Here is a 15872-nt window from a genome sequence, read left to right as displayed (position 1 = left end):
GCTTAAGAAATGCATAAAGCAGACGGACACGCTGTCAAAGACATAACCGAGCAGCTACCGGAGAAATATTATTAGTTTTCCTCGGGCTTTCCCATTCCTTATTTCGGGATTTGAAGGCGAACGTCTTATTTTTGTTTCACTCAATCCATTAATTTCGGTTGCGTGAATTTGCATTTAAGGGAGATTTTCTGCTTCGAAGTTGCTTCATTATCACCAAAAAACTTTTCCCAAAAAATGTGTGTTTAGAAGCTTCGACAGATGAAACTAATCTTTTAATAAAAAAAAATCCCTCTTTCATTTACCATAATTCAATATGATAGTACTGTTTTTCAAATGTCTCAAACAACAAATTCAGAGCCAAATGTCCCATGCTAGTTTTATTGAAAACCTGGCATGAAAATTTGTTAAAATATGAAATTCATTGCAAATTGAAAACATTATTGCATTTTTTTTTTTTTTGAAATTATTGGTAATGAGAAACATCTAATCATCCAATTAAAAGAAGAAAATCTATAAATTTAATACGATTTTAGGCATGATGTCATGATTACAAACTTTTTTGGATCATATCTGAAGAAATACAAAATATGTTTTTCAAAACAATCAAATTAAAACTGCATGTATTCATGCAGAAAATAACAGATTTGTTTATTTTTTTCAATAGATTGTTGTCAATCCCTCCTCTCCCAACACAAAAAAAGTTGGATCCAAAAAAACACACATCACATGTAACGGTAAGAATAGAGACATAACAAAAACGCACTATCCAATAAAACACAGACCCATCCCAAAATTCTGCTCAATTTCAATCCAGGATCCAGATCCTCCACCCAGATAGTCCGATTCGAGGGACAAGTTTCGGTATTTCCCAAATAACTAGAGATCGGTTGCCAATTGGAAAACAAAGTTCGTTAGAAAATCAATTACAATAACACGATTATGGCCGGTTCAGTGAGCCAGTGACTGACTGCTGGAGAGCGAGCAGCATAAGCCTTTGGCTGGAATCGACAAAAAGTTTCAAAGTATGTTTTCTAGTTGTACATACCTACTCAACTCATGAGGTAAACATGAATCTACACACAATCAGTAATCATTCAAAAAACAGCAAATGAGTTCAGAAGCTTCAACGAGGATTTCAAATTTTTGAAAACCATGAAACTCTAAAAACAACACAAGACTTGAAAATGTCAATAAATTGAATATCTATTTGTATTGAAAACAATTTGAAAATTATCAGTGGAAAAATGATATGCTGAATGCAGGATATTTACTCAAGTAAGAAAAAAATTAATATAAAAGCACATCAGAATCAATAGTAAAACATTACAGTTGGAAAAGCTTCAATTTGAATTTCTAATCTGAAACAGAAATTGGAATAAAAATTCAATAAAAAAAACATCAGTATAGCCGATTGGACAAATCTAAGCTACTTAACTTTTTAAGTTGATTTTCGCAAATTTTAATAATAATCAAAAAGCTGACAATAATGTCGAATTATTCATACTCATACTTATGTTAATAAAATGAGCATCCAAGATTGCGCGGTTTTATAAACTTAATTGCCATTGATTTTCAATGTTTCTCTTCAAGTTTTTGATTTTTTTATTCATTTCAATCACTCCTGGTATTTACTCTGATATTGTTCGAATAAAATTCCGGAATATTTTTTTGTAAAGTCTTTAAATAAATTTAGGTAATAACATGAGTTTTCAAATTCCTCACAAATAACGGTAAAGTTTAAATATAAAGCAATATACATACCTTGTAATTGTACAAGACATTCAAACTTAATTAACATGGGAGATGTTTTTCTTTGTTGTATCTATTCTGTGCTGCAACTCTTCATTCCAAAATTGATAATTAGATAATGTTATTTGTTCAAATCTGAACAAAGCTAATAAAAATAATCCCAGTCGCCGTAAAAAGTCTTAACATTTTGAGAAAATAGTTCATATTTGAAACGCTGGGAACTTCTAAAATATATTTTTTTTTTTTTAATAAATAAGAGAATGTCATGAATTATTTTTCATGTGGGTAGACATTCAAGATTTCCCATATTTTTTCGGGCATACACGGACTTTCAATGTAAAATAAACAAGAAAAGCAAACTACTCTCTGGCTTGTTGCCAAAATATTGTAAAAAGAAGTCCGCATTTTGCTGGATTTATACACAGGAAATAAACAAAAAACTCAAGTTTAGATAAAATTTTCGAGATAAATTTGTCTAAATTTGTTATTATTTGGAAGTTAATAAAACGATTTAATGTAGCTGACGTGTTCAGATAAAAATAATGAAATTTGTTGTATTTTTCCTCACTTCATTTTTGATTTTTTTTCTTCTAAAAATTACTGAATTCTGCCTAGTTTTTTTCGGAATCTGTTTAAAAAAAATTGAAATCATAATTTCAGATTTAAAACAAGTTTTTTGAAAAAAATGGTCCAGAAGGCTGAGCACTTCATAAATGTTGGCGAAATAAATTCTGTGTATTGGCGAAAAAAATGTGCCATTATGTGATTGTACTCAAAAATTCTGTGAAGGATTTCCTTATGTTTCTTCAAAATTCTGGAAAATTGGGTCTTCTTTACATTTTACTTGAAAAAAAAAATCAATTAACCTTACTAGTGTTATCATATTTTTCCAATCTAAATTTAGAAAACCGAAATTTATATTGGCTTCAGAAATTAAAATCTAAGAAACACGTACAAAATTTAAAAAAATTGATGAAATGTGAGACTGTTCCCAAAATTCTGTTTTCTGAAAAACCGATTCTGTGATGAAAATTTGCTCATAATTATGTGATTCAACAGATTTTTTGTGGTTTCAGCAACCTAGTTAAACTGACATTCCAGTTAAACTATTCGAGATAGTATTTCACGTACATTTAACGTTTGAATTCCGATTTTCTTGATTCTTTTTTCTTTCCTAGATTTGTAGTACTTGGTATAATTAAAGTAATGTTAATTTTTGAGAACACCACCGCCCCTCCTCCCTGAATAAGACCTTGTCCAAAAACTTGCAAGTGAAAATTTTCAGCCCAATTGGACTTGATTTAGAGATGTCTCAAAGGGCATAAAGTTACGATTTTTTCTCTCTAAAAATTACCAAAGGAATTAGGAAAAATCAAAATTTTAATTTTTAAGCCACATGACTTAGACATTTCTGAAACGTCTAAATCTGATGTTATATCGATTTTTTTTTTGGATTTGCCGTTGTTTTGCAAACCCAGAATATTTCTATAGATTCTTTAAGAATTGGCTTGGAAAGAAATCAAAAATCGCTTAAAACCTCATATAGTCCATTTGAATGTTTCAAAGGAATCTAAGACTAAATTTTTCACATCGGTGTTCCTTTTATTATCCGCTAGAGATACAACATCGTGTTTCAATGATAAATTTCACCTGGTTTGAAAAAAAAACCAGCAAACTTTCAAAAATTACAAAAACAACATAAATGACAGGAATGACAAAAATTATCAAAATCAAAGGAATAACAAAAATTACAAAAATGATGAAAAAGACAAAGACGAAAAAAATTAGAAAAAACACAAGATGGACAAAAATTACATGAATGACAAGAATTAAAAATTAACAAAAATTAGAAAAATTTCAACAATGACATGAATGAAAATATTATAAAAAATGATGAATAAGACAAAAACGACGAAAGTGACAACACGGACAAAAATTAAAAAAGGTACAAAATGACAAAAGTTACAAAAAGGCAAAATTGTCAACAATCACAAAAATAAAAAAAATGTCATAAAAACAAAAAAAAAATAAAAAGATACAAAATAGACATGAATCTCAAAACTTGCGAAAATAATTAAAATAAACATTAAAGTACAGTTTACCGACAGTGGCCTAGAGGATTGCGTTCCAATCTTCTAAGGCAGAGGTCATGAGATCGGGTCTCGGTCACGGCGTACATAGTACTTTTTCTGTAGGCTGATGGTGTTAGCATTAGTAAGATGTAAGCCATATTCAAAAAAAAGATTTAGATCTCTTCAAAGAAACATGAAACATGAAGTTTCACTGAGATTCTATATGTATGTGTCCGTTAAAAAAAAAATAAAATAAAATGCCTTTAATTTATTTAATCAGACAACATTTCTATAATTTTTGTTAATGATTTCAACTTGATGTCATTTGATTTATTTTCAACAATTATGTCACTTTTTTTTTTTGGTAAGCTTTTTATTTTTGTCATTGTTGAGTTTTTGTCATTCTTACCTTTTTTCGTTTTTTGTTATCTTTCGTGCTTGTTTCAAACTTGGTGTAATTTGTCATTGAATTTTTAATCATATTTTTCAAGGTTTTTTAATTATATTAGGACAACTATATCGAAGAATAAATGGACCATCTTTGGTAAGACTTAAGTCTTGGATGCCTTTGAAACATTCAAATGAGTTACACGAGGTTAATAGCGATTTGTGATTTATTTTCATGCCGATTCCTAAATATTTCATAGAAATACATATACCGATTAAAAAAAACTAAGTCACAAAAATCAATTTTCGCTCTTTTTTTAAATGATCTTGACATTTTTGCATTTTGTTTTTGCAGTCATTTGGCATCAAAATTAAGAAATTGTGGTGGCTATTATGATGTCAAAAATTTTTTCGATAGTTTTTTTTTTCAAATGAGTGATCCAGTAAAAATACACGTTTTTTATGATGATGATGATGATGATGATGATGATGATGATGATGATGACGATGGAAAATTTATCAAAAACTTCTAAAGAAAAGGAAAACAATGTTGCTTAAACTTTAAATTTTTTTTAAAGAAATCGAGACATTCAATAGAAGATCGCTTTAAAGCTATTTGTGTAAACATGTTTTAAATTTACAAAGCTACAGAAAGTTATGGATTAAATTTCTAATGCATACAGCAAGAATAAGCTAAAAAAGGGAACGTTTGGAAATTTGTGTAAGATTGCAGGCTTCCGACTTATTTAATTTGTAGTCTGAACTAGTTTAAGATTTCGTCAACGGTTCTAAGAAGAAAAAATATCAAAATTATATGAAAGAGCAGTTTCAATTAAGATTTTGTTATTAGTTATTAGTTTTTAAATGCCTAATTCATACTTAGCATGAGGTAAGAATGAGTTTTTATTTTTTATTATTTTAAGCCTAGGCACAAGAAGTTCAAATTCAGCATTTAAAATTCTTAATTTGAAATCATCCAGGTTATTAAAAACAACTGTTTATTTCATGGTTTGTGAATTTTCACATTTACTCCTCATATACTAAATTTGCCCGGTTTTATCCGCGTGTGCCCGGATATTTAATATAAAATTTTGGAACAGTCTGGTCCGGCCCGGTTGCCCGGATTTCATTGGAGAATGCCCGGATTTTGCCTAGATGAACTCACTTTATTTGGCATATCAAACTTTAAAAAAAAATAAATTGTGTTCTAACATTTTTAATGTATGCCTACAAAACGAAATTTTTGGACCAAGTTTTTTAAAAATAAACATGAAAGTTTTTTTTGGAAGCCTTAAACACGATTTTAAATCGGTTGATAAATTTTGATGAAAACATTTTTTTTCAATTTTTTTTATCTTGATTTTTGTTGAGCCGTTTCTGGGTTTTTGACAAAATTTGCCCGGATTTTGGTCGCCAATTTTGAAATCATATGCCCGGATTTTGCTAGGTTTTTATTTAAAATTGCCCGGATATGTGCTGAAAAATTTCTGGCAACCTTAATATATAGGGGAGAGTGGAGTATCGTGGGCCATGGGGAAACGTGGGCCACTTTTGATATCTCAGATGTGTGTTGAGATAAAAATCTCAAACCAATTTTCATCGTCGTCGCTTTGCGTGAGCATATATTCCTATATGTTGTTGGCTGAAATACGCATCATATGCTTCTTTTATTTATCAAGCTAAAAAAAGTAAGAAAAATTTACTTACATAATTAAAAAAAAACCCGCTAATTTCATCGATGGGGAACCTAAAGTGCATAACAAAAATATGCTCATACGCTTACGATCTTAGTTTTGTCATGATCTTTCACGTGGAAAAGGAATTTTTGATGAAACATCAATAAGTCACACAAACGCAACCAATTTGCAAATCATAGCTTGTGGGGAATCGCGGGCGACACATCTTGAACCACCTATATTTTTATGTTTTTATACACATTCAGAACTTAAAATACGTTTTCCCTATCTGTAAAGTTTTCTTATGCCAAATGAAGAGTTTTGTCCATCTGATATAAGGAATTTTGCCAAAACGTTCGCGAGCCAGGTTTTGGAATCTATTCGATCATACACAGCTCTCTTTTTTATTTCATCATCTGAAATTGCTTTAAAATAACGAAATGAATTAGGAAATCACAGTTTTTGGTCAACTCATAAACTTTACATGTTATTTGGTCAATTTGTATTTAATGGCCCACGATTCCCCACCATTTTTCAAAATCCAAAAAATGTTGCTTTTTTTTTTAAACAGTATTAATTAATTAATTTTAAACAGAATTTGGGGAAAATAACTTAAAAAATTTAAAAAAAAACCTTATTATACCTTGAAAATGTAGAAAACCATACCATTTTTTTTAATTTAATTTTATCTTTTATATTAATGTAGTTATGGAACAATGAAAAAAAGTGGCTCATGATTCCCCACTCTCCCATATAGTTTTTTTCCAACAAGGTTTACCAATTTTTTTCCTCAATTTCCATCTATTTTCAAAAGTTAGCATATGAATCTCAAAAACTAGAGCTGTTAGAAAATTTACTGATTGAAATTTTAAACCCTCTCGGATGAATCAAAATCAGCTCTAAAGTTCTTGTCCTCACGGAAAAAATGTATGTCAGAGACTAGCATAAATTATTTGCAAAACGGAGTACTGCAATTTGAAATCAATTTAATATAAAATAAATATGAAGTCAGCTAATGTGAATCATCATTCTTCAAACAATGTTCAGAATATATGTTGACTTTTTTCCGATTTACTTATTTTTTTGAAATCTAAAGATCAAAAATCATTATTTTTTGAGGAATAATTCAACCGTAGAAAAGTTGTAGTTTTTATTACAGAATGACTTGAAGTTTTGTTGATGAAATTTATTCGATATGATATTTTTTTTCAAAATACTCTTAAATTTAAGTTTGTATGAGAATCTATTTGATGAAACTGAGAAATTTGAAAGAAATACGTAGAAACTTGTTTTTTTCTATAGACTGTTGTTGTGAACTTAAATACTTTGTTAAATACAGAGACGGTTCATCTTTTTTAAACAAACCGAAATGCTCCTTGAACAACTTTGAAGAAAATTTAAACTTCCATATCTTTGCGAACAATCAGAGGTCTACGGAATAAAATAAGACTTACCAGAAAAAAAACTACGCAAAAGTTAAAATAAAATTCTGGTGATCATTCTGTCCCATCATTTCATCAATTTCAACTATCACAACCATCGCAGCAAATATAAGATAACCATTTTCTGCCCAATTACCTTTACGACGTAGCATAAACTAGGTACCATTCGTCTTACTTCCGGCAATAAATATACTTTCCTAGTAAGAATTCATAGAACGAATTTCAGCAGCTACGTAGAAGGGATAGTGTGTGGAGCAGCACAATTTTCTAGATTTATGGTGCCATGATAAGGGAAGATAAAAACTCGAATGAAATTTGCTCTTTCTTTTTTATGGAAGTCCTGAAATACGCACTGAAACTGGGAAAAAACGTTTGCGTATGCATGTTGTTTCCCTTCCTAACGAAAAGATAGTTTCACCAATCGGATTAAAACATGATTCGAAAAAGCTTTCGAAATACTCACCAACATAAACTGCTGTTGAATTATGAGCCGGATCGTAGGGACACACGGCCTGGCCAGGCTTTTCAGACTCCATCGTGTAGCTGTTGCCATTGATGCCGTACACCCGACACATTGGCCGGAACGCATTTGTACCACAACTGAGCAAAGATCCCGGCGACGGCAGCGCCATCACTCGGATGTAGTTTTGACAAAGGTCCTGAAATGAAAGATGACGGAGAAAAAAGTGTAATGAATTAGGTTTGAATTTATTTAAAATCTGTACTTAAGATCAAGTGAAAGCAACAGTCAAAAGTCAAGAGTCGACAGTGTAGAGTCAAAAGTCAAAATCAAGAGTCAAGAGTCAAGAGTCAAGAGTCAAGAGTCAAGAGTCAAGAGTCAAGAGTCAAAAGACAAGAGTAAAAAGTCAACAATCAAGAGTCAAGAGTCAAAAATCAAGAGTCGAGAGTTAAGACTATGAGTCAAAATTAAAAAGTCAAGAGTCAGAGTCCAGAGTCAAAAGTGGAGAGTCAAGTGTAAGAAATCAAGAGTTGGAGCCAAGAGTTGAGAATTCAGAGTCAAGTGTCGAGAGTCGAGAGTTCAGAGTCAAGTGTCGAAAGTCGAGAGTCGAGAGTTGAGAATCAAGAGTCAAGAGCCAAGAGCCAAAAGTCAAGAGTCAAGAGTAAGGAGTCAAGAGTCAAAAGTCAAGAGTCAAGAGTCAAGAATCAAGAGTCAAAAGACAAGAGTAAAAAGTCAAGAATCAAGAGTCAAGAGTCAAGAGTCAAAAATCGAGAGTCAAGAGTTAAGACTATGAGTCAAAAGTCAAAAGTCAAGAGTCCAGAATCAAGAGTGAAGAGCCAAGTGTAAAAAGTCAAGAGTTGGGAGTCAAGAGTCGAGAGTTCAGAGTCAAAAGACAAGAGTAAAAAGTCAAGAATCAAAAGTCAAGAGTCAACAATCGAGAGTCAAGAGTTAAGACTAAGAGTCAAAAGTCAAGAGTCAGGAGTACAGAGTCAAGAGTGAAGAGACAAGTGTAAAAAGTCAAGGGTTGGGAGCCAAGAGTCGAGAGTTCAGGGTCAAGTGTCAAGAGTCGAGAGTTCAGAGTCAAGTTTCGAGAGTCGAGAGTCGAGAGTTGAGAATCAAGAGTCAAGAGTCAAGAATCAAGAGTCAATAGTCAAGAGTCAAGAGTCAAGAGTCAAGAGTCAAGAGTCAAGAGTCAAGAGTCAAGAGTCAAATCAAGAGTCAAGAGTCAAGAGTCAAGAGTCAAGAGTCAAGAGTCAAGAGTCAAGAGTCAAGAGTCAAGAGTCAAGAGTCAAGAGTCAAGAGTCAAGAGTCAAGAGTCAAGAGTCAAGAGTCAAGAGTCAAGAGTCAAGAGTCAAGAGTCAAAAGTCAAGAGTCAAGAGTCAAGAGTCAAGAGTCAAGAATCAAGAGTCAAGAGTCAAAAGTCAAGAGTCAAAAGTCAAAAGTTAGAGGCCAAGAGTCGAGCATCGAGAGTCAAGAGTCAAGAGGCACGATTCATGAGTTAAGAGTCAAGAGTCGAGAGTCAAGAATCAAGAGTCAAGAATCAAGAGTCAAGAGTCAAGAGGTACGATTCATGAGTCAAGAGTCAAGAGTCAAGAGTCAAGAATCAAGAGTCAAGAATCATGAGTCAAAAGTCAAGAGTCATGAGTCAAGAGTCAAGACTCAAGATTCAAGAGTCAAGAGTTAAAAGTCGAATGTCAAGAGTCCAAAGTCAAGAGTCAAGTGTCAAGAGTCAAGAGTCAAGAGTCAAGAGTCAAGAGTCAAGAGTCAAGAGTCAAGAGTCGAAAGTCAAAAGTTAAGAGTCAAGAGTCAAGAGTCAAAAGACAAGAGTCAAGAGTCAAGAGTCATGAATCAAGAGTCAAAACTCAAGAGTCAAGAGTCAAGAGTCAAGAGTCAAGATTCAAAAATCAACAGTTAATGTCAACAAGTGTCGGATATTAAAAGTCGAGTTTCGAAAACCAAAAGTCAAGGATCGAAAATCAAAAGCCAAGACTAAAAATGAAGGATTTAGGATTAAGAACTCAAATTCAAGAATCCATAAAGCGTTTAAGGTTTAAAAAAAAAATACAATAATTTATAAATCTTTTGACAAGAATATTCTCAAAGAGAAGCCATAAACCAGGTCCTGATTTATTCAAACCAACGAAAACGTCATTAAAAACACTTCCCCAAGGCACAAAAAAGGCCGTTGAAACGTTGTCCAGGATAATCTGAATTTATTTTTTTTCGACTTCAACCAAAAAAGAAGGGAAATGTTTACTTCTTTCTTTCATTTCACCGAGCATCGAATGGTTGGCTGGTGTTGGTGTCAACGAAGTCAAGCTAAGCTGTAGACGGGGAAGGACCGGATATATGAAAGGCTCAAAATAACCGCTGAATGAGCTTTGGCCATTAATTGAGTCCGGTCAGGCAGCAGTGGTCCTTTCCACCAAAAAAGAGAAAAAACCGTCAAAGGGGTTGAGCTCCAAATGAGTGATGGCAGTTTGTTGCCAAGTTTATGTTTAAAAATGTTGATGCTAGACTTTTTGCTGTTTTTGGTGGAATCCAAGCCGGTTTTATTCACCAGTCTTAAAGGATGGACTTGATGCGAGCGAAGGAGAATGGTTTATGCTAATCGTGGTGCGAATTGAAAAGATTAGCCGGCTGAGATATGAAAAAGGAAAATTTTTAATGGAAGCTTGAATAAATAGCTGCGAGGAAATTAATGAAATGAAAGCAATGCTGAAACTTTTTGATAGTCACACGATACAAAACAAAAATCAAAGGGTTGGTGGGAAGAAAGATTTGTTTGCTTTGGCTTTTTTGTCTTTTTCGAAGCAATGAGTCTGGAAAAATATATTATCATCTATCAAAATTAAAAGATCTTTTCGCTTTGTAATGTGTTTCTCATGCTAGTATACTTTATTATGGTACTATTTATAACAAAAAATCAGTTGAACCTATTCCACAAAAAAAAGTAGCGACAACGTTTAGTTTACACCTAAGCTGGAGCAACTCCTCAAACTATGCCTACGTAATTATCGGAGCATTAAACATTCAATACATTCCCCAAATGACTCAGTCTTATTCACCTGGGCAAGAATGTTATCAAATATTACTCCAGCCATGCAGGGACAGCCTTATAAATACATATGTGCTCCTCCAGCCACTCCGTCTTTTTTACTGTGACCAAAACATTATCAAGCTATTGGCTTAGCCATTCCGTCTTTTTACCGGATTCGAAACATTAAAAAGACAAACTTCCAGCCATAAAAACATTTTTACAGTCTTCTATTCCAGAGTCGGAGCATTATCAAACCAAACTTGCATCGGCTTTTCTAATAGGTACCTTTCCCGCAAACTGCGACATTTGAAATATCATCACGTAATTATCTGAACCAATTTTCAAATTTCACTAAATTGACAAAATCGAAAATGTTACAAAAATGATAACTTCATAAAAAAAAGTCAAATAGACATTAGATTACCACGCCTGGATTAAGCCATGGTAAGTTTTTCTCCGGAGCCCCTATGGATCGACGGTTTTTTCAAAGATATGCTTTCTCAGGGAATACACATTTAACATTCAAAACAAACAAAGGAACTAGACATGAGTTCTATACATTGCCTTCAAAAAAACAATTAGATATGTCTGCGTAGAAGGTAGTTGAAAATCGAAATTCCATAAAGATACAGAGTTCAAAAGTTATATTCAAAATTTAATATTAGATTTAATTTCAGAACCACAATTCAGTGTCTCTAAGCCAAAGCAGGAATTGCAAAATTTATTTCAGTTTTGTTTCTTTAAAAATAAAAAAAAACACAATCGTTTTATTTTAATGTGCTTAAAACAAAAATTACAATGTCAATTTTAATTTTAAACTGAGGATGAGAATTTTTTCTTCTATTATGACGCTAGTTTAACAGTTCAATTAATATTAAAATATCTTCTTCTATATTTATAAAAAACAATTTCTGTTTGTTTGTTCGTTTGTCTTCAATAGGCTCAGCCGTCTTAAGACCTAGAGAGCTGAAATTCGGCATAGATGCTCATTAGGACCAGGAATGATGAAAAATTTTCTTAGATTTTCGGATGACCCCTTCTGAAGGGGGTCGTCCATACAAAACAAATATTGTTTTAGCGATATATACGTTATTATAAGTTGTATTGAGATGAAAATTTGCATAAGGGGGTTTTGATGGACGGGCAATTGATTTCAGGTATCAAATTTTGTGTCAGGGGTCGGCAAAAGGGATCGTCCATACAACACACATACTGTTTTAGTGATATTGACGTTATGGTTCACCGGATTGTAATGAAAATTTGCACACGGGGTTTTTAAGGGTGGGCAATCGATTTCAAGTATCAAACTTTGTGTCAGGGGTCACCGAAAGGGGTCGTTAATATTAACTGTTCATTCTTTTCGCGATATTGTAGTTAATATACATTCGATTGACATAAAAATTTGCGCAATTAATTTCCGATTCCAAGTTTTTGGTCAGCAGTTGAAGAAAGGGGTCGTCCATATCAACTTTTCCCCGTTTTGCGATATTGTCGTGATTGTTCATCAGACAGTGATTAAATTTTGCTCATGATAGTTATGAGAGAAGGGCTATTGATTTCACGTGGCCAATTTTGGATCGAGGGTCGGAAAAAAGGGTCGTTCATATAAATTTTTCAATTTTTTCGCGATTTTGTCGTGAGTATGCATCGGATTGACATGAAATTTTGCACATAGGAGTTTTTATGACGAACAATTCGTCTCGATTGTCAAATTTCGGGACAGGGGTCGTCCATATTATGTGTTCACTGTTTTAATGATAGTGTCTTTGAAATTTATAATACATTGGAATGAGATGAGAATTTGCAAACAGAAGTTTTGAGGGAAAGGCAAAAATTTTTAGGGTTCAAGTTTTGGGTCAGGGGTCAGCCGTTTAAGTTGTTCGCTGTTATTGCAATATTGTCATGAATATGCATCAAATTGAGATGAAATTTTGTTCACGTGATTTTTGAAAACCAGGAAATTGATTTCATGTGTCCAATTTTTGATCGAGGCCGAAAAAAAAGGAGTCGTTCATAATTTCGGGTCACAGGTTGGCCAAAAGGGTTGTCCATATTAAATGTTTTGCAATATTGATGTATCGAAATAAGAAAAAAAAAATGCAAAAGGGAGTTGCAAAGATTGGAAAATTGGTTTCCAAAATCAAATTTTGGGTCATTGGGCATTAGAAGAGCACGTCCAGGTCAAGAAAAGGAATCGTCGATATAATTAAATCAATGTGTCTACAATAATAGTATGATGTTGCATTGCAAACGATCAAATTTCACTCAAAGGTGATTTATTAGACAGTTAATGAATCTTGAATTTATAATTTTAAGTTGAAGAACAAGAAAAGGGTAATCTTTAATACTGTTGAATGTTTTATTCCATATTGTAGTGAAAATGCATAGACTTCATTATTCAAAGGCAAACTAAACTTCGCGGGATCAGCTAGTAAGATATGAGACTAAAATAAGTATAGAAATTCAACTTCAGTATTTTTTTGAATTTTTATTTTTTGCTAAATTGATGGTTGGAAAAATGGTGAAGAATTTCAATTTATTAAATACAAAATTTCAATAATGATCGAGAATTGAAAATTTGGGGTATTTTTCTTAGTCTTCTCTTATTTTTGTTAAATAATCATTGGAATCTGCTTTGAATTGTCTGAATTTTTTGATAAATTAAAGATAGAATGTCCAGATTTTGCCAGGTTTTGAAATAAAAAAAACTGATTTGCCTTCATAAATGCGGAAAATAACTACAATGTATATAATAGAGAGCCCCCTTTACTTGTTTTAGAGTGAAGCTTTTCGAAATATTATTTCACGGGGTTCCTTAGCTGTTATACTTTTATTTTGAATTTCGATTTTCTAGTTTCACTTTCTATTCCCAGATTTCTGGGACTTAAAGAAGAATGACTAAAGATCAATTTTTTTCCCTTGGCCTCCCTGAGTCGAGAAGGTGAGGAGGGGGGGGGGGGGAGCAGGGCAATTGCCTTCCACTGCCCCTCCTTCTTAATCCGGCTATGTTAATAACAAAAATAAACAATTACAAATTATAAAAAAGTTAAATAAGCAAAAATAAAATTGTGTCGAGTCTAAGTGTGGTTTCGTTTTTGTTATTTTTGATCATTAAATTTTGGTTGTGTTCGTTAATTTTCGTAATTTTTATAGTTAACTAGCTGATCCGGTGCTCTTTGTTATACCTTCCAAAAATAAATAAAATTTGTAAAAAAATATTGAAATTTTTGGTTTCTGTGGGTACATTTTTAAATAAAACTTCAACATAATGTATGTTTTACTGGTATGGATTCCCCACCCCCTCTCCCTTCCAATGCGGGGGGCGCTTACGAATTTGCATAAAAATATTTTCAGTATTAAAATAACGTAACGGTTTACCATGGCCGTAGGAACGCATGTTTTGAGGGTTTCAAACATCCTCCATAAGGGTTCAAAAAAGCAAGCGAAGTATTCTACTTTAGATTCAAAAATTTAAATTCGTTATCAAATTATGATAATAGAGCAAAGATATTCAAGAGTAACCATCTGGATTAAACACTAATGCAACAACCTCAAAACCCCATCGCAAGTTCACAATTCTGCTAAATTTTTTTCAAAATTTTCTCACTCCTCATAGAATAAAGATGTTAGATTTTTTAGCACGTATCAGGGCCGGACGGTTCTGGGCTGTTTTACATAAAACCCTGGCAAAATTCGGGTATTTGATTTCAAAATTATCGACCAAAATCCAGGCAATACCTGGCAATCATGGTCAAAACTTAGGAATTGCTCGTCAAAATTTTAGAAACAAAAATCTTAAAAAAAAACCTCTCATGATTATTTTTTTTGTAAACTTGCAGCAAAAATTTAAGATCCATAAATAAAAAAAAAAAATTACAACACAATTCGTTTTTTTTTAAGTTTGATTTTAGAATAAGAATGAGGACAAACCCGGACAATTTTGGAGGTACTAGTTCCATATTCCCATAACCAAAATTGAATATCTTCGTATTTATGATTCTGCATCAAGTTCAGGATTTTTGATTTTAAGTTTGAATAATCATACGAAATTAGGATTGAAAAGCTGCTTTGAATTCCTGGTTCAAATTCGGTTTTGCATTTCATATCAAATTTGAATCATGTTTTTTGAAAATCATATATGTTGATAATAGTTTTCCGAATTGAAAAAAAGAATAATTTTGTTTTATATTCAAATTCGAAGATCTTAAACTTTATTCCAACTCAAAATTTTAACATTTTACCCTCCACTTCATGATTTTTTATTTTTCGTTAAAAATCATTTTCAACAGTTGGAAATGATGAGTACATCAAGAAAAAAAATACGGGTTTTCACTTTTTCCATACATTAATTGTTGCAAATTTGTTACTTTATTAAACGAAGGGTTAAAGCTTCTAAGTGGCGATCCAAAATTGAAAACTAAGATTCAGATTTCTCATTTGAAATTCACATTTTTAATCAGATTCACAAAACAGATTAAAAATAAATAATTCGAATAATGAATTAGGATTAAACCAGCACTAATGAATTTAAATAAAAGATTCATGAATGAGGGCTCTAAGACTTGGCTCATAAAATTTTAATCTGGAATTAAGATTTGGAAATCGTATTTTTGTACATTTCAGAAATCGTATAGAAATTTGGAAACATAAACAATGTTCATATACAATGTTCATATAGAAATGTTCTAGGCCCTCTCACTATTCCCCTTTAACTTTTTCCTTCAAACTTTACTATTTGATAAGGTTTCTAGCCTTTTGTCCTAGACTGGCTTACTCTCGAAAAACATACCTATTTTTCAAATATCAAAAAATTTACCTCAAAATACAACAAAACTACACCAAAACTATAAGTTTACTAAGGAAAAAAGTTGAACTGAAATATAAATCAATCTGCTGCTTCTTAATGCTTTTATTTCATCAAGAAGGGTGTCTGTTTGAGAGCCTTAAAAAAAAAAAAATAGATATTTCAAGATTTTGAAATAAAATTTTTAATAATATTTGAAATTTTCAAAAACAAATCAAGTTTTTTCCAATTTGAAACTCAAC

General features: G+C 32.1%; 1 protein-coding gene across 1 annotated transcript in view; it reads right to left on the bottom strand.

The window, feature by feature from the left end:
• Positions 1-15872, bottom strand: part of LOC129743682 (semaphorin-1A) — an 832298-nt gene that overhangs the window by 159138 nt on the left and 657288 nt on the right. Inside the window, exon 5 of the mRNA XM_055735770.1 lies at positions 7790-7985. Within this exon, the coding sequence (XP_055591745.1) occupies positions 7790-7985 (196 nt within the window). The remainder of the gene's footprint in view (positions 1-7789; positions 7986-15872) is intronic.

This window comes from Uranotaenia lowii, chromosome 2 (assembly GCF_029784155.1).
Source record: "Uranotaenia lowii strain MFRU-FL chromosome 2, ASM2978415v1, whole genome shotgun sequence".
Taxonomy (NCBI): Eukaryota; Metazoa; Arthropoda; class Insecta; order Diptera; family Culicidae; genus Uranotaenia; species Uranotaenia lowii.
This window is presented reverse-complemented; position numbering and strand designations above follow the sequence as displayed.